The sequence below is a fragment of the Amblyraja radiata genome, chromosome 2 (assembly GCF_010909765.2).
Source record: "Amblyraja radiata isolate CabotCenter1 chromosome 2, sAmbRad1.1.pri, whole genome shotgun sequence".
Classification (NCBI taxonomy): domain Eukaryota; kingdom Metazoa; phylum Chordata; class Chondrichthyes; order Rajiformes; family Rajidae; genus Amblyraja; species Amblyraja radiata.
The window spans coordinates 96,579,590-96,601,476 of record NC_045957.1 but is presented as its reverse complement, the minus strand read 5'-3'; the positions used below and the strand labels follow the sequence as shown (position 1 = coordinate 96,601,476).

At 41.1% G+C, this 21,887-nt stretch overlaps 1 protein-coding gene across 2 annotated transcripts in view; it reads right to left on the bottom strand.

Moving 5' to 3' along the window:
• The window catches only part of galnt15 (polypeptide N-acetylgalactosaminyltransferase 15), a 102,223-nt gene that overhangs the window by 5,119 nt on the left and 75,217 nt on the right, over positions 1–21,887 (bottom strand). The window contains exons 6-9 of one of the 2 annotated variants that reach the window (XM_033050837.1): positions 6,497–6,691; positions 4,636–4,785; positions 3,177–3,278; positions 1,850–1,993 (exon numbers count right to left, since the gene is read on the bottom strand). In XM_033050837.1, the coding sequence (XP_032906728.1) occupies positions 1,850–1,993; positions 3,177–3,278; positions 4,636–4,785; positions 6,497–6,691 (591 nt within the window). The remainder of the gene's footprint in view (positions 1–1,849; positions 1,994–3,176; positions 3,279–4,635; positions 4,786–6,496; positions 6,692–21,887) is intronic. The other variant, XM_033050842.1, reaches the window with a different exon arrangement.

Genomic DNA, 21,887 nt, shown 5'->3' with positions numbered 1-21,887 from the left:
ATTTAGTTGGCTGATTTTGTTTCTCACAATGTTCCCGGGGGGTTTACTTCAAAGGAATAAATAAAAATATAATGATTTATTTTACTGGGGTTTTTCTCTTTTGAATTGTTTTGCTAATTTTAGCCAGGTTGCTTTATTGGAAAACATTGGGCATGGCCCCAAATGCAGAGGCTATATAACTGGAAAACTGTAGATGTATTGTTCACAGGATTTTGCCCATTTATGGGTACGCACAGAAAATTACGGACAAATTACTCATGATTTTCTGATAGATTGCCTGCTTTCTGTGAGCTGCTGCCAATGATACCGTATTGGACCCTCCTGCCCTCTAATTAATTTCTTCTGACATGTTTGCACAAGAATGCATGAATTTATGTTAAAAAAATCCATTATAGACATATCCAAGACATAGTTACAATGTACAAAAATCAGTTTCATGAAGTTTTAAATAAACAACCTAAATAGACTAGTCCTCAGCAGGAAAACGACTCATAATGGCTGTTAAAGTACTCTATGTCATTTACCTGGGGGTTTCCTGGCCAACTGCCAGAGTTACAAGGTGACGTGAAACTTCTATTACCTTCTCGGCCTTTTGGCTAAGGTCAAGTGTAAGGGGAGAGACCGTGATCAAAAAGGCAGAGGTCTTTTTGGGTTCTTATCAGAACAGTTCTGGCGGTTCTCCCAGGTCGAGGATCGTGGATCGCGGATCTGGCACGGATTGAAATTGGAGGTCATGTCGGTGACCAGGAGTCTGTCAGTTGCTGGCTTAGAGGTGGATCCAGGCTGGTTGGGTAACCAACCTAACACCTCATCCAGTAAGAATGGCAGCAGCAAATGGAGTGGGAGGACAGGGTATCCGCAACATGATTTTTAAATCTCATTGTCATGAATTTATAGGCCAAATGGAAGTAATTTAGTGTTTGATTCCTGTAAATTAATGGCCATTTTAATCATCTTGCGAGTGGGATTTTGTGGAACGCGATCGAATGGAACGTTGCAGTTGCGGTGAATTTAAACCCCATATCGGCAGGAAAAATACTGCCGGTTCGTATGGGGCCTAAATCACCTTTTCGCAACGTAAAGTGTGGATTAAGGTTATCCTAAGAAGCACGTTTATATGTAAAATAAACGGCTTTCCTTTAGCTGTCCCGTACCTGAAATCCGTCCCCGTTGTCGCCGTTCACGGCATTAGAAGCGGCTTTTAATTTACTCCAGCGCTGAAATGGTCCAGCAATTAAAAAATATTTTTTCACAGACCGACAGTCGGAACAAATCTTCAGCGTTACCGAGCTCCCCGAGAAAATATATCCAGGACAGGCGGTAGAAAACCGCATTTTAACCCCCCCCCCCCTCAAAGGCGCCAAAGTAGTGCACACGGCCAGTGACAGAACTGCAGTGCTGCTGAGGCAAGTTTTGTAACATACCTATGTATTGGATTCAGTTCAATGTCCAGACATTTAGGAAGCATACCCAGGCCATCAAGAGGATGCAGAAGAGGTCTACTAGAATGGTACCATGGATGGGGAAATGTGTTTAGAGAGAGAAAAATCTGGGATACAAACTCCTGGAGCAAAGGAAGGTTAAGAACAAAAGAAAATCAAAATTATGGATGATTTTGAAGCAGAAACTATTTTAAGTGGCAAATGTGTTGGTGTTGAAGCTAACTGGCCAAAAGCAGGACAGAATATTACTTTACAGATTCAATTGTTGGAAGGTCTTGCATCACAATTTGAATTAAGTTCCTTTACATTCCTTTAAATTAAGTTCCTTTAAATTAATTGGAGCCTACTTGCAGACTGTCCAAATAGTTGTGCATAGTTGTCAAGGAAGTTATTGTAGACGGACAAACCTTCTGTACATTCCATTGCTGACGTGATTCTATTCTGTTCTCTCTGGTACAATTCTGTAATACGACCTGTTCATCTCTGACATCAACGCAAAGTTCCACAACGGTACCAAACCTGATTTTTCTTCTACTGTTATATTCAAAGTGCTGTATATTAAAATAAAAGAATAGATTTGTAATACAACTGTGTGGTGTACTAATTCATTAAGATTAGAATTGACTTACTATGGAATGACCTAATCAAGACTGCTGTTAGAAGATTAATTAATCAAGATTCTTGAATATTTACTTGTTTTCTCTAAACTCATTGTTGTCCTATTTTAAACACAGGCTCACCCTACACTTGGCAAGTGAACTAATAAAAGTTCACATATTCACTCAACTTAAACTTTATTAATTGATGAATAGAATACTAAAGCAAGTACGCCATTGCTATGATTTAGAGGATGATTTTTATCATAGTGTGTAAGATATTGAGGAGATGAGCTGGATAAAGAGAAAATATTTCCACTAAGACTGGGACGAGAGCACAGTTTAAAATTAGAGCCAGGATTTTTCAACAGTAACATTAGGAAACAGTTTATTTAAAGAGGGAAGTGCTGAAGTTTATTCATTTGGTCAATTTAAAAATAAAATAAAATATGATAATAAAAACACAATGTTAATCAAATGAATTAGAAAACATGGAGCAAAAGTGGGTGTATGGAGATGAACTACATATCAAACATAATCTTTTTGAATGGAGAAACAGGCCAAAGGACTAAATGGCTGTTTTTTTCTATTCAATCCATCTTTTCAAAAATGTCATTACCTGGCACTTCAATACTCACAGGGATCTAATCTGGGTAGAACCTAAAAGCATGAGCTGGGAGGACGGTACGTTATAGATATTCGACGTAATACATATACGGGCAATCAGCTGCATTGAATTTAAGAACATTGGCCTTCACAATGGAGTCCTGAGATACCACTCAATTATGAAAGTAAATGTCCATTGGTTGAAGGTAGACAAAATTGCTGGAGAATCTCAGCGGGTGAGGCAGCATCTATGGAGCGAAGGAAATAGGCGACCTTTCGGGTCGAGACCCTTCTTCAGATCCATAGATGCTGCCTCACCCGCGGAGTTTCTCCAGCATTTTTGTCTACCTTCCATTTTCCAGCATCTGCAGTTCCTTCTTAAACATTTGTCCATTGGTTGACATTTTCATTAAATATTCACACCAATGATTAATCTTTGACAGAATCATTACTAACCATTCATCCACACATCAAGTTCACCAGAAATTTTGCAATTAAATTATTTTATAACATCATGTACTATCGGTATTACCTGATTCCCATTGCTACTGCATGGTGCAAGAATAATAGGGTATCCACCGGTGTTCCATTTAGTTTCATAGTCTGCACAGAAACCTGTACCGATATTATAGAGCTGGAGTAAGAAGAAAATATACATGTGAACACAATTATTACTCAATGTTTTACCATTTCTCTGAAAAAGAACTACTCATTCTAGGCAATTTAAAGAAAACAATTAAATATTTGGTATCTTTATTTCTTTAATCAGATAGTTTCTCATTAAATTTAGAATGCATCAGATTTATTGTATGGAGTGTGGCGTTCAAGATGCTTCAAAGAGCAAGACTAATAAATATTATAACCTGATTTTTTTTATTTACATGCAGCGTATTATTTCAAATTTGATGTGTTGTTTGTATCATATTACAAACCCTACTAAAATTCTTGCTGTCTGTTTACAATTAGATGAATGAAAAAAAGATGAAAATTAAAAAAAGACACAGATGCTGAAAATCTAAAATTTGAACAGAAATACAGGAAACACTTCAAGGTGGGGCAGCATCTGAGGAAAAATAGGTTGAAGACCCTTGATCAAAACTGGAAAAGTGGGAAAATATGATAATCTTAAAAGTGGTGAATAATGAGCAAGACTAAGGGAATATCCCTGATAGGATGAGGTCAGGCTGCTGTTGTGACAAATGTTGATGAAGCTATGCAGTTGATAATTATAGAAGCAATTAGAGAAAGCAAGAAATGTATAGAAGATGAAATGCAGATAGGCAATGCCTGTGGGGAGAGAAAACCTCTGTTAATATTACAGTTGGAAAACCTTGGAAAAGAACTGGTCTGCTCTGATACCAACAGGAAAAGTAAGTTATTTGAAAATGTTGAACTCTATATCATGTTCTGAGAGATCACAACATGCCTTGACAGAAAATGAAGTACTGCTTCTCACACATATTTCTATAAGGTAGGAAGCTATTTCAGCTTTTCAGGTCCCTGCAGGGATGCCAGAGCAATCCTGTTCCACAACCTATTTTCCCACTGGAACAGTGTAGAGCCATAAAGGGATCAGTGAGAGTAGGATGTTGGGAGTGAAAGTGGACTCCAGGTTTCAGCAATAGCTCTGACCTGCATTTCACAGCTTTAACATGCTTTGCTCTTTCTAAATTCCCTCATTAACCTCTGCAAACATTGGAATCACCTGGGAGACTACAACCTCAGTTTCTGAGATATTCCTTTTGTCTTATCCACAATCTCCCCATCTTTTCCATAATTTCAAATAGTTTTCTTCCTTTCCCAATGTCACGAAGGTCTTCAACTGGTTTCCACAGATGCAGCCTGAACCTCAATGTTGCAGAATTTTTTGTTTCCATTTAAAATAAAATACAGCTGAGATGTTTTCCCAATAGAAACATCACGCATAAACCTTTCTGATGGCTAATTTATCTTAATAGTCAGAATTACAAACAGAAAGTTAGATAAAATACCAAAAACCTTTGTCTTGCCTCCCCAGAATATCCTGGTTTGTCTTCGGGCACATAGAGCTCTGGGTAGATGTTATTTAAAAACCAATGAAAATTCTTACAGCGTAGTCTCATCTGCAGCTGCAGTCGTTCCTTACAGTCTGGCATCTCAGCCTGCAGAAATACCAGTGAAAAACAGATAAATGGTGAGAAACAGATTTCATGAATTCTGATGTTTAAGAAGGAACTGCAGATGCTGAAAAAATCGCAGGTGGACAAAAATGCTGGAGAAACTCAGCAGGTGAAGCAGCATCTATGGATGAATTGTTTTAGATGATACATTAACTCTTCCTTTCTATCATTTACTGACCATCATCTATGCTTTTCCAGCTCTTATTTCTTATTTTTATTTCATTCTTATTTCAAGAAACATATCTAAAAATATTTTTGAAATCTCTGTAATGCACTATTCAGGAAGTAATATTTTGGCATACAGTACGAGTGATCAGTAGCACCTGAGTACTTTGTTGAATGACACAAGGAGCCAGGGTTGGAGATTCACTGCTGTAATTTGTTCATAATCCTGCTGTTGCATTATATGTCTGCGAGGAAGATAGAAGGCACACTGTATCTTTCTGTCTTGAATATCTTATGTTTCAAAAGGTAATCAGATCATATTAAACTTCAATGAAAGCCAATTTCTCATGGTTCTTGACTACAACAAGCCATATTCTGCAAGCCTATTTTGCACACTTAAAAACGCATTTTGTATATTTAAAAAAAGTAAGGTTGAAGATAAAACATGAACAAGTCACTATTGGAGCCTCCCTTCTTTTCTATATAAATGAATCCCATTATGAAAGTTTTACCAAACCTTGTTATCATGAAGTGTATCCCTTGGAACCTCAATGAGGGACAATTTGGTGCAACTTGGTGGTGGGGGGATGGGCAACGACACACGGGCAGCTGCCACACAGCTTAAGTGATTTCCAGGATTCAGTCCTGACTTGGAATGTCCTCTCCTGAACTTTGCATGTTCTCCCTGCATATGCAAAATTGCATAACCTTCCTCTGTTGCTCCAGTTCTCTTCCACTTTCAAAAGGCATGTGGGTTTGTAGGTTTATTACTCACTGTAATTTGTCCCTTGTATAGATGAGTGGTGGAATCTGGGATTTACATCCTGCACTTGTTTTAATGCAGCATAAAAGATATCCACGAAAAAAGGAGACAAACTTTGTATCTTTTTTGTTAATTTCAATGTAATTTCATGAACTATGCCGTGAGCATTTAAAACCTAATTCACATCCATGTGGAAATTAAGCAAGTTACCTTCAAAGACAAAAAAAAATGATTCAGTTATGATCACACAGGAGTTATTGCACAAATCTTGCTAATAAATAGTATTTACAGGAAAGAGTAAGCACTATCAAATAAGGTCCTCTGTGCAAATAAGGTTCTCTGAGCAAAAAATGACAGTAATAATATGAAATCAATTATAAGCAACCTATCATTTATTCTAAAGAATTACAGCCATTTTTGTGCCATAGTAAACAAATTATGGCAACATTGCTTCTTTGGAATGAAACGGAAGCAGAATATTCCATTTGTTTATTTTCCACGATCAGTGTACAATATGTGGTTACAAAGAAATAAAATTAGCCAGCCACTGAGTGACCACAAATATGGTTTGCAACCACATACAAACATCCAAAATTACAGGTAAGGACAATATCAAAGCTTTCTGTACACTTTGTTATAAAGGAGGAAATCTAACTATAACGTTGACACCTGATTGAGGAAATCCTAAAGCTGCCGTCAGTGACCGTCAGAACAGCTGCCTAGAAATAAGTATTGCTTCTAATTGAACAATGCAAATATTATTACCTTACTGAGCAAATATGCAGCCAAGTCCCTCTTGTAGAAGATTTCCTTGAAGGAATCCAACCAAATCTCAGCCACACGAATTTTGTTTTTCATTACAGTCTCTTTATCAGGTAGAGAACTATGGGCATGTTTCTGGTACACATGACCGACCCTGGAACAGGGCAGGACCTCCACTGAACCCCCACAGAGCCAGACCTAGAAGAAGAAACACCATCCAAAATAAACATATTATTGAATTTTCTAATAAATTTTAGTTGATGTTTCCGACAATTTCTAAGCACTACAATTAAAAGGAGGCAGGGATAAAGGGAATGCTCGCAGTCTTTTCCCCAGTGTAGAGATTTCAAAAAAGGACATCGTTTTAAGAAGAGAGAGTGTAAGAGCAACTTTCGGGGCAATTTGTTTTACTCAGCGGGTACTCCATATCTGGAATGAGCTGACAGAGGAAGCTATAAAAGTGGATACAATTATGATGATCAAAAGATATTTGGATAGATGTATAGATAAGTAGGGTTTAGTGGAATATGGATCAAATGCACGCAAATGGCACTAGCCCAGAATGTCATGTCAAGTCAAGTCACGTTTATTCGTCACATACACATACGAGATGTGCAGTGAAATGAAAAGTGGCAATGCTCGCAGACTTTGTGCAAAAAGACAAACAAAAAGACAAACAAACAACCAAACAAACTACAAACAGTGGAACAGAATCACATATTATTTTACATATTAAATATTGTGGGCGGAAGGAAAAATGGATAAAAACAGCAATTTTTAAAAAAAGCAGTAGAGTGGTACAGTAAAAGTTAGTCCCTGGTGAGATAGGCGTTTACAGTCCTAATGGCCTCTGGGAAGAAATTCCTTCTCAACCTCTCCGTTCTCACAGCATGGCAACGGAGGCGTTTGCCTGACCGTAGCAGCTGGAACAGTCCATTGCAGGGGTGGAAGGGGTCTCCCATGATTTTATTGGCTCTGGAGTTGCACCTCCTGATGTATAGTTCCTGCAGGGGGGCGGGTGAAGTTCCCATAGTGCGTTCGGCCAAACGCACTACTCTCTGCAGAGCCTTCTTGTCCTGGGCAGAGCAAATCCCAAACCAGATTGTAATATTTCCGGACAAGATGCTTTCCACAGCCGCTCAGTAGAAGCACTGGAGGATCCTCGGAGACACTCTGAATTTCCTCAATTGCCTGAGATGGTAAAGGTGCTGCCTTGCCTTACGAGTGCTGCGGCGTGTGATGTCCATGTCATATCCTCAGAGATGTGGACTCCCAGATAATTAAAACAGCTCACCCTATCCACAGTATCCCCATTTATCCTCAATGGTGTGTACGTCCTCGGATGATGTGCCCTCCTAAAGTCCACGATCAGTTCCTTAGTTTTTTTGATGTTCAAGAGGAGTCCAACTTAGTCAGCAGGAATAGTTGGGCTAAAGGGCCCATTTCTATGGCTCTAGTACTCTATGACACCTGAAACACTAGAGCAGCATATACTTCATAAGCAGTAAAATGGAGACACAAGAAACTGCAGATGCTGGAATATTGAACAAAGTACTGAAGAAACTCAGTGGTTAAGGCAGCATCTGAATCAGCGTGAAGAAGTCTTGACCCAAAACGTTGCTTGTTCATTTCCTCCGCAGATGCTGCCTGACCTGCTGGGATCATCCAGCACTTATTTCATAAGCAGTGTTTTATTCAGTGTGATTAGATTTTCTGACCAAAAATAATAAAATTTATTTCAGTGTTCAACAAAATACTGGGATTAATCTACGATAGAGTAAAAATCATTATTGACATAACACACTTCTGTTTAGAAACTCATCCCTGGTTGATAGGACTAAATGGGCAATACAGTAAAAAACTGTTGGAAACCACAAAGTGCTGGAGTAACTGAACAGGTCAGGCAGCTTCTTTGGAGAACATGGATAGGCAATGTTTTGGGTTGGGTCCCTTCTTGCTCTCAGGAAACTGCTGCAGGAATTTAACGGCTATCTACAAATTTCATTTCAGAGTACAACGCATATACAGTTAGTACTAATGAACATTAATGATTTGTGTTTTATATCATTTAGCGTTGTATTTGAAATCCGAGCTTATTAGTCATAGGTGCCAAGCAGCTTAGGGTTCTAATACTCACCATGCAAGTGTTGTGCACATTAAAGCAAAGAGAACAAAGTCTCACCCTTCACAAGTTAATGGATGCTTCATCTAACTACCTCAGCACTACTTCTCTGCCACTATGTTATGCTCTAATATCACCAATTAAGTGTTTTCAATCGCACACTTTGAGTGTAATGTATGAATGTTTAAATTAGGAGTATAGGCTGTGGGCCGAAGAGCTTTTTTGTTCAAGTTCGTGACCCAACTCATGGAACTACCAGAATTTTTAACATATTGTGTAAAAATATTATATAAATCATACCTGAAACTCGTCAAGACCAAAACCTGCACATTTTGTTTAAATATGAGAAAAACTTCAAATTTTCCGAGTGGTAATTGTCCAATCAATGCACGTTTGACATTGAGGTCGAACGCAAATGAACCAAACCCGCGCTTTGTTTTATGGTTGCTAGGCAGCGAGGACCCTGGGATCATGGCTGCCTCCTCATTATATCAAAACAATAAAAAGGTTTCCAAGGAATAAAGGTAATGCTAACCTTGCTGATCATTTTGTTTTTCAATTGATTTATCTTTATAAAGTAATGAAGTGAACTGTTAAATAAAAATGATAAATAACAAATGTAGAGCTAGCATTAAGATTAGGGTTAGGATTAGGGTTAGGGTCAGGGTCAGTCGGTCGGTCAGTCTGTGCAATGTGTTAAGAGAAACCCATATCCTAGCTGCATTCAGATCAGGGCAACTAGTCAAAATGATGAGAATGTATATCATAAAATACAAATATTTCCTTAAAGGAATTTATATTCTAAAAATAAGATCAAAAAGATCCATTGTGAGAATGCCTCTTACATTATTAACTTGTTTACTTAAATAGAAGCGAATATTTCCAATAAAATTAATTATCTTCTCAATATACACACCATTTCATATTATAAACTCTTTGCAAGCAGCCACCTACAACAGCAAATACCTTAATAATAATGGTACTGCTTGAAGCTATATTTAAGAGGGAGTTAAATGTGGCCCTTGTGGCTAAAGGGATCAGTGGGTATGGAGAGAAGACAGGTACAGGATACTGAGTTGGATGATCAGCCATGATCATATTGAATGGCGGTGTAGGCTCGAAGGGCCGAATGGCCTACTCCTGCACCTATTTTCTATGTTTCTATGTCATTGACCTGAAATATTAACTTAGTTTAGTTTGGAGATACAGTGCGGAAGCAGGCCCTTCGGCCCATCGAGTCAGCACCAACCAGCGATCCCTGGACATTAACACTAGGGATAATTCTACATTTATATCAAGCTAATTAACCGACAAACCTGTACGTCTTTGGAGTGTTGGAGGAAACCGAAGATTTCGGAGAAAACCCACGCAGATCACGGAGAGAACGTACAACCCCTGTACAGACAAGCACCTGAAGTCATGATCGAACCCCGGGTCTCTGGTGCTGTAAGGCAGTCGTTCTACCGCTACGCCACTGTGCCGCCCTCACCCCTCAGAGGTTTCTCACCCCTCAAATGCTATCTAATGTGCTGAATAACTCCAGCAATTTCATTTTTTATTTCAGATTTCCAGACCTGCATGTTTTTGCTTATCAAGCACTATAATTAAACTTAGCTCACCTCAATCAACTTCTGCTCATGAATGAATAATCAAACAGACCAGAGGCAAACTCATGCGCAACTGTCTCATCTGCCATATTTATGTTAAATATTTGACAGAGATAAAATATTTTAGAGATTTACAGTTCTGTAATTTATGCAAATTCAATTCAATTACAATATTTTCAAAATAGTATCACAGATATATACAGCTATATAGCACAAAAAGAGACCCTTCAGCCAAAATCGTCCATGCCGACCAAGTTGCTTAACTGAACTAGACCTAGTTGACTGGGCCCTGCCCATATCCCCTTCAAATCTTTCAAGAAGGAACTGCAGATGCTGGAAAATCGAAGGTACACAAAAATGCTGGAGAAACTCAGCGGGTGCAGCAGCATCTATGGAGCGAACGAAATAGGCAACGTTTCGGGCCGAAACCCTTCTTCAGACTGATAGGGGGTGGAGGCGAGAAGGAAGGAAAAAGGAGGAGGAGGAACCAGAGGGCTGAGGGATGGCAGGAGACAGCCCGAGGGCTGAGGAAGGGGAGGAGACAGCAAGGGCTAACAAAATTGGGAGAATTCAATGTTCATGCCCGCAGGATGCAGACTCCCCAAGCGGAATATGAGGTGCTGTTCCTCTAATTTCCGGTGTTGCTCACTCTGGCCATGGAGGAGACCCAGGACAGAGAGGTCGGACGGGGAATGGGAGGGGGAGTTGAAGTGCTGAGCCACCGGGAGGTCAGGTAGGTTCTTGCGGACCGAGCGGAGGTGTTCGGCGAAACGATCGCCCAACCTCCGCTTAGTCTTTTTGTGTACCTTCCCTTCAAATCTTTCATATCTGTGTTCCTGTCCAAGTGTCTATGTAATTCTACCTGCTTCTTCCCTAAATGTGTCTATTTGAGGCTGGATTCATCTGATATCATTCTTCATAAATACATATTGGTTCACTGAATCCTTCTAAATTGCCGTGTTATTTTTCAGACATCACCACAATATGTTAGGCCAGGTAACATAATGTACAAGCAATGCCTAGCGCAGTATCCACTTATGGTTATGGGATAATTCAGTACGAGTCTTACAGGTTAATTATTGGTGAATGATAAGTTAATATTCACAGCTAGACTATTGGAAATGTGTATCAGTATTTCGAAGATGATGACAGAAAAATACATCAACAATTTATACCCTCATGGATCTGATCTATTAGTTTCTGATGAAAAATAGTGCATGGCCATGCACAATGCACACATTCTGGCTTGCCTGTAACAGTCTTCTTGATCCCAAAACGTAGTTTTTTTTCTGGAGACTGCTCTAATCGCTGTAGCCATGCTGCCTATGGAGAAAAAGGAATAAGGAAAAAGACTGGAAAGGGAATGATAACAGACACTAGCTACTGCGTTGATTGAGCCTATAGTTTGGGATAAGGTTCAATAAAAGAAAGCTTTTTGTGCAATTACTGCTACAATTTCAAGTTTGACAGCACAAACCAGCAGTTGACATTACTAATGTATTGGATAGAAAACAATTAAGTGTAGAGCTTTCTTATTTCTTAATTAATGAAATAATTAATTAGATAATCTAATTTATCTAAATGATCTAATTTTCTCTTATTAAATATTCTAATTATTTCTGTATATTTACATTTTGATTTGAAGTATCAGGTTAACTCCTTGAATTTTACTTCCTCTAAATGTAAACTTTGGGTCAAGTGTTCAATCACAAACAATTACTGTAGAGAAATACTGTACAGGTCTTCCTTTAGAATTACTAAAAAATTACCCAACATTTCAGTGTCTTCAAAACCTAAAGCAGTTTTAAATTGATAGGTTTTATTTTCCTAATTTCCCAATCAGAGGAAATAATCTTATTCTATCATCGTATTACAATCAATGAAAAGGTTAAAATTCTTTATGAAACTGGGTCAAATTATTGAGTTTACTCAAAATAGTAAAACATATGACAATGAATCTGAACTTTGTTTTATTGCTTTTCTGATTTTTACTTCCATGTTTCCAATTGAAGTTAGAAACAGGAGTAATATGAATTGTAGTTAATTACACAAGATCATACAAAGCAGAGCCCAAAAGACCTTCCATCATTCCCAGTCCTTATACCAAATATAAATCTATTTAGATTAATAATGCTTCCCAGTTCAAAATCAATAGAACCTATAAAGGTTTACTGCGATTCATATGCTCAATCAAGAAGTATTTAATGTATAGAAGATAAGACACGAAAAGCTGGAGTTACTCAGCGGGTCAGACTCAGACAGCATCTCTGGAGAAAAGGAATTGGTGACCTTTCGGGTCGAGACCCTTCTTCTGATTTCTTCAGTATTTAAATATATTAGGGATTTAAGTTTCTTAAATCCCCAATATATTGGGGCTGTAAATTTCCAATCCCCACCATTCTCACATATTTCTCGCAAATTCCCCTTAGTTCCTTCAACCAATTGCCTAGTTATAATTCACCTTTCTAGGCCTCAATCTTGTCCACCTCATGTAAATATATCCATAATATCCTCTCTTCCAATACTCTCACATCAGATTCTGTTCATAAGGATGTCTTCAGCCCTTGTAACATCCTCAAATCTGCTCTGCACGCTTCCCAGTGTGGTCACATCCTTCCTGTAATGAGGTGGCTAGTGTAGGACCCAAGCTATGGGCCCAACTGGTGGTTTATACTGTTCTAGCAAGACCTTCATACTCTTGCTGTTACTGGTCATGGCAAGTATATTGTCTGTGGATAGTAGATCCTTTGAAACCATTGAACATAACCAGTATTATCTTGACTATAACCTTCTCACTGAATTCATAATATAACAATGGGAAATAATTTAATCATGGATGACCATAAACAGGAATTATGTGATACAAAATATTCAACCAATGGAGTCACAACATCTGGCTTAATCAAGATTCATATGTAAAATACTGTGATTAAGTCAGTGTTAGACAATTCCCTGCAAATCAATACAACAGATGGATCGGTGATTTATTATTTTCAGGTGTTTTCTTAGCGAAAGTAACTTCCTACAGTAAATAGCTAAGGTGAATGAACGAGCCACTGTTATTGAATTCATGCAGTTGTGTTTGACAACACAAAGATTTCATCAATTTTGATCAGTTGAACTGAAGTTGATTTCTCTGGCCCAAGAGACTTAAAGAAATAATTGTTTAGCTAGGTGGACTCGCTGTGGTGGATGTTAATATGTGTTTATTGCTGTTTTTTATTGTATTGTATGTATGACTGCAGGCACGAAATTTCGTTCAGACTTCGGTCTGAATGACAATAAAGGAAACCCTGTAACCCTGTTTAGGGATATGTTCAGTAAAGTAGCTTGGAAAGAAGGCTTAGAAAATATTGTCAAATTAAATTAATTCCACCAGTTGGTAAAATCAGCCTGTTTTAATATCTAATATAATCCACAATGTTTTTTTCCTTTTTTTGTGTACATCGATATAATTTGCAGCAATTTTCAATTTGTAGGGCCTCAGTCTTCAGATTTTTGGGACTAATAATTTTTTGGCATGTTATTAAGAGGGGCAAAAACGCAGGATAGTTACTTAGCTCCTGCTATCTTTTATTATTGATGGAAACAACATAAGCCCCTGTGTATTGTTGATGGAAATTCTTGTATGAACACTCATTCAACAGAATGCCAGCAATCTCCGAGATGAAATTAAACTGAATTCGCTAATTATCATTCTGCAAATCTGGTGATCAATTCCAGAGAAATCAAATGAGTTTATTTTAGACAGATTATCATATACACCACCGTTGAACAGAAGTCCTAGTTCTTATGAAGTTTATAATTACAATATATGGCAATGATAGATAACAATAAATACACAACAAATGCAAAACGACAGAATGAAAGGTTATAATGCAATCTGTAGTACAAATAAAATACTAAAGTGCAATAATGTCACAACTGAAAGAGGTAGAGTTAAGAGCAAGAGTACATTGCAGAACCTCTGGGAAAGGGGTGTGCAAGAGGCAATTGGCTTCGGAGGCTGATAGTAGTGGGGAAGAAGCTGTTCTTAAGTCTGAAAATCAAAGCATGGCCAATGTTAGAACCACTGGGCAGCAGTCATTGAGACATGACGCTTTCTTTTCTTGGGGACTAAAACTATGGTGATTTCCTTGAAGCAGATGGGGATGGAAGATTGAACAAAATACAAAGTGCTGGAGGAACACAGCAGGAATTCCACAGATTCACAACTTTCTGGGTAAAAATGTTTTTCCTCATCTCCGTTCTAAATGGCCTACCCCTTATTCTTAAACTGTGGCCCCTTGTTCTGGACTCCCCCAACATCGGGAACATGTTTCCTGCCTCTAGCGTGTCCTATCTCTTATTAATCTTATATGTCTCAATAAGATCCCCTATTCCCCTCTCACACTTCTAAATTCCAGTATATACAAGCCCAGCAGCTCCATTCTATCAACATATGACTGTCCCGCCATCCCGGGAATTAACCTCGTGAACCTAAGCTGTACTCCCTCAATAGCAAGAACGTCCTTCCTCAAATTTGGTGACCACAACTGCACACAATACTCCAGGTGTGGTCTCACTAGAATAGCTGCAGAAAGACCTTGTTGCTCCTGTACTCAACTCCTCTTGTTATGAAGGCCAACATGCCACTACCCTTCTTCACTGCCTGCGGTACTTGCATGCTTACTTTCAGTGAGTGATGAACAAGAACCCCCAGATCTTTGTACTTCCCCTTTTCCCAATTTGACACCATTCAGATAATAATCTGCCTTCCTGTTTTTTACACCGAAGTGGATAACCTCACATTTATCCACATTAAACTGCATCTGCCATGTTTCCGCCCGCTCACCCAACCTGTCCAAGTCACCCTGCATCCTCATAGCATCTCCTCACAGTTCACACTGCCACCCAGCTTTGTGTCATCTGCAAATTTGCTGGTGTTAATTTGAATCCCTTCATCTAAATCATTGATGTACAGTGGCTTGCAAAAGTTTTCATACCCCTTGAACTTTTCCACATTTTGTCACGTTACAACCACAAACGTAAATGTATTTTATTGGGATTTTATGTGATGGACCAACACAAAGTGGCGCATAATTGTGAAGTGGAAGGAAAATGATACATGGTGTCATGTATCTAATTAGTAAATAGAGTCCACTTGTGTGTAATCTAATCTCAGTATAAATACAGCTGTTCTGTGAAGGCCTCAGAGGTTTGTTAGAGAACATTAGTGAACAAACAGCATCATGAAGCCCAAGGAACACACCAGACAGGTCAGGGATAAAGTTGTGGAGAAGTTTAAAGCAGGGTTAGGTTATAAAAAAATATCCCAAGCTTTGAACATCTCACGGAGCACTGTTCAATCCATCATCCGAAAATGGAAAGAGTATGGCACAACTGCAAACCTACCAAGACATGGCCGTCCACCTAAACTGACAGGCCGGGCAAGGAGAGCATTGATCAGAGAAGCAGCCAAGAGGCCCATGGTAACTCTGGAGGAGCTGCAGAGATCCACAGCTCAGGTGGGAGAATCTGTCCACAGAACAACTATTAGCCGTGCACTCCACAAATCGGGCCTTTATGGAAGAGTGGCAAGAAGAAAGCCATTGTTGAAAAAAAGCCATAAGAAGTCCCGTTTGCAGTTTGCCACAAGCCATGTGGGGGACACAGCAAACATGTGGAGGAAGGTGCTCTGGTCAGATGAGACCAAAATTGAAGTTTTTGGCCTAAATGCAAAACGCTATGTGTGGCGGAAAACTAACACTGCACATCACCCTGAACACACCATCCCCACTGTGAAACATGGTGGTGGCAGCATCATGCTGTGGGGATGCTTTTCTTCAGCAGGGACAGGGAAGCTGGTCAGAGTTGATGGGAAGATGGATGGAGCCAAATACAGGGCAATCTTGGAAGAAAACCTGTTAGAGTCTGCAAAAGACTTGAGACTGGGGCGGAGGTTCAACTTCCAGCAGGACAACGACCCTAAACATACAGCCAGAGCTACAATGGAATGGTTTAGATCAAAGCATATTCATGTGTTAGAATGGCCCAGTCAAAGTCCAGACCTAAATCAATTGAGAATCTCTGGCAAGACTTGAAAATTGCTGTTCACAGACGCTCTCCATCCAATCTGACTGAGCTTGAGCTATTTTGCAAAGAAGAATGGGCAAAAATTTCAGTCTCTAGATGTGCAAAGCTGGTAGAGACATACCCCAAAAGACTTGCAGCTGTAATTGCAGCGAAAGGTGGTTCTACAAAGTATTGACTCAGGGGGGCTGAATACTTTTGCACGCCACACTTTTCAGTTTTTTATTTGTAAAAAAATTTGAAAACCATGTATCATTTTCCTTCCACTTCACAATTATGCACCACTTTGTGTTGGTCTATCACATAAAATCCCAATAAAATACATTTACGTTTGTGGTTGTACTGTGACAAAATGTGGAAAAGTTCAAGGGGTATGAAAACTTTTGCAAGCCACTGTATATTGTAAATAACTGCGATCCCAGCACTGAGCCTTGCGATACACCACTAGTTACTGCCTGCCATTCTGAAAGGGACCCGTTAATCCCTACTCTTTGTTTCCTGTCTGCCAACCAATTTTCTATCCATGTCAACACCCTACCCCCAATACCATGTGCTCTAATTTTGCCTACTAATCTCCTATGTGAGACCTTATCAAATGCTTTCTGAAAGTCCAGGTACACTATATCCACTTGCTCTCCCTTGTCCATTTCCCTAGTTACATCCGCAGAAAATTCCAGAAGATTAGTCAAGCATGATTTCCCCTTTGTAAATCCATGCTGACTCAGACTGATCCTGTTACTGCTTTCCAAATGTGCCGCTATTTCATCTTTGATAATTGACTCCACCATCTTCCCCACCACCGATGTCAGGCTAACAGGTCTATAATTCCCTGTTTTCTCTCTCCCGCTTTTTTAAAAACGTAGGATACATTAGCTACCCTCCAATCCACAGGAAATGATCCTGAATCTATAGAACATTGGAAAATGATCACCAATGCGTCCATGATTTCTAGAGCCACTTCCTTAAGAACCCTGGGATGCAGACCATTAGGCCCTGGGGATTTATCAGCCTTCAGTCTACTAAACACCATTTCCTGCCTAATGTGAATTTCCTTCAGTTCCTCCGTCACCATAGATCCTCTGGCCACTAGTACATCAGGGGAATTGTTTGTGTCTTCCTTGGTGAGGACGGATCCATAGTATCTGTTCAACTTGTCTGCCATTTCCTTGTTCCCCATAATAAATTCACTTGTTTCTGTCTTCAAGGGACCAACTTTGGTCTTAACTAATTTTTTCCTCTTCACATATCTAAAGAAGCTTTTATTATCTTCTTTTATATTCTTGGCTAGCTTACCTTCGTACCTCATCTTTTCTCCCCTTATTGCCGTTTTAGTTATCTTCTGTTGCTCCTTAAAAGTTACACAATCCTCTGGCTTCCTGCTCATCTTTGCTATGTTATACTCCTCTTTTATTTTTATACTGTCTTCCTTTGTCAGCCACGGTCGCCCCTTACTCCCCTTGGAACCTTTAGTCCTCTTTGGAATGAACTGAATTATTCCCAGAAATACCTGCCATTGTCATCCCTGCTGGGGTATCTTTCCAGTCAACTTTGGCTAGCTCCTCCCTCATGGCTCCATAGTCCCCTTTGTTCAACTGTAATACTGACACTTTTGATTTTCCCTTCTCCCTCTTAAATTGCAGATTAAAACTTAGCATTTTATGGTCACTACCTCCTGATAGCTCCTGTTTACCTTGAGTTCCCTTATAAAATCCGGTTACACAACCCTAAATCCAGTACAAGCTGCTCTAAGAATCCATCACAGAGAAACTCCACAAACTCCCTTTCTTGAGGTCCAGTGCCCACCTGATTTTCCCAGTCTACCTGCATGTTGAAATCTGAAATGTTGTCCCGCCAGGTTAATCTGCATTTCCCGCAAGCCCAGGCAGATTAACCTGGCGGGATAGGCAGAGTTGAGCTGGGTTTAGTGCTGGTTCTCTGCGCTGGCTCTGGGCCTGGGGGTACAGCTCTCGTCTGACTTCCGACCTCTCTGGCCACCCGTGGGGGGGTACTCGGGTGGTGACGGGACAGCGCCGGAGACCCGGCCGGGATCGATCCTGGCTGCGGATGAGGCGCAGGTCTGCGCCACGTCTCCCTTCACCAAACACCGCGCTCTATCCTCAGTCCCACTCCCCCTCCCCCCACTCCACCCTCCTCCAATGATCGCGCTGAATCATCATGTCCCGCCCCCATTGCCTGCTGACCGACGTCTCTCTCGTCCAATCGACGCCCTCGATCAGCAGTCCCACCTCCACTGTCTCGCGGAAAGCGGAGATTTTAAAATCCGGATGACAACAACTTGGGGGGGATGTCCCCCACCTCTCAAAACATGGGGGGGGGACGTGTCCACTCTGGCCCCCCCGGGTTTTCCGCCCCTGCTTGCAGCCATGTCTCTGTAATTCCCACATCATACTTGCCCATTTCTAACCGAGCCTCAAGCTCAACCACTGTGTTTCTTATACTTCGTGCATTAATATATAATACTTTTAATCAATTACTCCCCTCATTCTTCACACCGATTCCTTTTTCACTTGGCCATAGTCTCCTATCCCTTCCTGAGCTTTCTGCCCGTTAAATCTGGTGTCTTTCTTAACTTTTCTTATATTCTCTTTCCCTTTAACTCCATCCTTATATCTCATTTTTCTCCTCCCCCCCACTATTTAGTTTGAACATACCCATGCAGCAGTGGCAAACCTGCCTGCCAGAATGCTGATCCCCCTCCTGTTAAGGTGCAACCTGTCCTTTTTGTACAATACAACCTTCCCCCAAAACAGATCCCAGTGGTCTAAGAATCCAAATCTCTGTCTACCGCACCAGCTCCACAGCCACATATTTAGATCCTCTATCTCCCTGTTCCTGTCCTCACCAGCACGAGGAACTGGAAGCAAACCAGAGTTAACCACCCTGGAGGTCCTGCTTTTCAGCCCTCTTCCGAATTCACTGAAGTCACAATGCAGAATGTCTTTCCTCTTCCTCCCGATGTCATTTGTGCCGACATGCACTACCACTTCCGGCTGCTCCCCTTCACCCTTGAGGATGCTCTGCAATTGGCCCATGACGTCCTGGATCCTGGCACCAGGGAGGCAACACACCATCCTTGACTCCCGCCTGTTACCGCAGAAACCCGTCTGTACCTCTCACGATGGAGTCCCCGACCACCACGGCTCTGCCTGACGTCTGTCTCTTCGGCTTTGCCTCATCATCACCTTTTAACTCGAAGACCTGTCCCACACTCGTAATTGCAGTGTCTTCTGTCCCGACAGTTTCCAAGAGGGTGAATCTGTTTTCAAGAGGTATATCCCCCCCGGGGTCTCCTGTATTACAAGCTTCCTTCCCTTCCTCATCGTCACTCCCCTTCTCTCTTCGGGTATTTTCGGTGTAACGATCACGCTGTAGGTCCTGTCCAGGAAACGTTCGTTTTCCCGGATGATCCTGAGGTCATCCAGTTGCTTCTCCAGTGCTCCAATACGGTGCTTCAGGAGCTGAACCTTTCCACAGGTGTAGCAGCCAGATACACCATCAGTGTCCCTGACCTCCCACATCCTGCAAGCCTCACACTGAATCAGCTTACCCATCATATCATCACCGCACCTCGTCCTCTCCAACTTTTGGCTTAGTCTCCTCTCCTCAGCCTCCTCGCCAAAGACTCTTGAGCCAAAGACTCGCACTGTTCTCACAAGGCAAAGACTTGCACTTTTCTCACAAGGCACTTCCTTCGACAAGGCCGCTCCCCTAGAGCAACCTTGGTTGCAACCTTGGTTGGTAATGAGAGTAGAGAGTGACTTCCCGGACTCCATGGTTATTGTTTTGGGGGATTTTAACAAGGCTAACCTCAGCCGAGAGCTTCCAAAATACAGACATCACGTTACCTGCCCCACCAGACGGGAGAACACTCGACCAATGTTACACTACAATTAAGAACGCATATCGCTCTGCTCCCCGTGCGGCTCTGGGACTCTCTGATCATTGTTTCATTCACCTTATTCTGACCTACAGGCAGAAACTTAATCTGCTAAGCCTGTGGTCAGAACAATGAAAAACATTGGACAAGCGAGGACATTGAAAACCTACAGTCGTCCTGCTTTGACTGCACGGATTGGAATGTGTTCAGGGATGCAACCACAAGCCTCGATGAATATACAGACACCACGACATCATGTGTCAGCTTTTGTGAGGACAGTTGCATTTCCACTAGGACCCGGATCAGGTTCAACAACGACATACCTTGATTTACAGCAGAACCCAGGCAGCTCCGCCAGTCTAAAGATGAGGCCTATAGGAGCGGGGATGCAGACCTCTACAGGCAGGCCAAGTACAAGCTGAGAAGAAGAATCAGAGCTGCCAAGGAAAGGTACTCTGAAACGTTGAGGAGCAATTTCTCAGCTAGTGACTCTTCTTCAGTGTGGAACGGCGTGCAAGAAATCAGCAGTTACAAGAGGAAAACCCCCACTCCTTGGGCAATCGTCAGGTTTGAAAGACAGAAACATAACCCAGGTACCACTCCCCCACACATTCCTCTCCAATCCCATTTCACACCTACTTACAGCCTGGCTCCAGTTTGCAAAGACTGGGCCCTCCTCCACTACCCACCTGGCCACTTCTCCATCACAAACAATAGAAATTGAGGAGATAGAAACATAAAAACATATAAAATAGGTGCAGGAGGAGGCCATTCGGCCCTTCGAGCCAGCATTCCATTAGCTTTCTTCACTGCCTGCTGTACCTGCACGCCAACTTTCAGTGACCGGTGAACAAGGACGTCCAGGTCTCGCTGTACCTCACCCTTACCTAACCTAGCCCCATTGAGATAATAATCTGCCCCCTTGTTTTTGCCGCCAAAGTGGATAACCTCACATTTATCTATATTATACTGCATCTGCCACGCATCTGCCCACTCACTCAAATTGTCCAGGTCACCCTGCAACCTCCTAACATCCTCTTCACAGTTCACACTGCCACCCAGCTTTGTGTCATCCGCAAACTTGCTAGTGTTGCTCCTAATCCCCTCTTCCAAATCATTAATATATATGGTAAACAGTTGCGGCCCCAACACTGAGCCTTGAGGCACTCCACTCGCCACTGCCTGCCATTCTGAAAAGGACCCGTTCACTCCTACTCTTTGCTTCCAGTCTGCCAACCAATTTTCTATCCATGTCAACACCCTACCCCCAATACCATGTGCTCTAATTTTAGTCACCAGTCTCCCGTGCGGGACCTTATCAGAGGCCTTCTGAAAGTCTAGATACACTACATCCACTGGCACCTCTTCATCCATTTTACTTGTCACATCCTCAAAAAATTCCAGAAGATTAGTCAAGCATGATTTCCCTTTCAGAAATCCATGTTGACTTGGACTAATCCTTTTACTGCTGTCCAAATGCCCCATTATTACCTCTTTAATAATTGACTCCAGCATCTTTCCCACCACCGAAGTCAGGCTAACTGGTCTGTAATTCCCCGTTTTCTCTCTCGCTCCTTTCTTGAAAAGTGTGATAACATTAGCTATCCACCAATCCACAGGAACCGATCGTGAATTTATTGAACATTGGAAAATGATCACCAATGCGTCCACTATTTCTAGAGCCGCCTCCCTGAG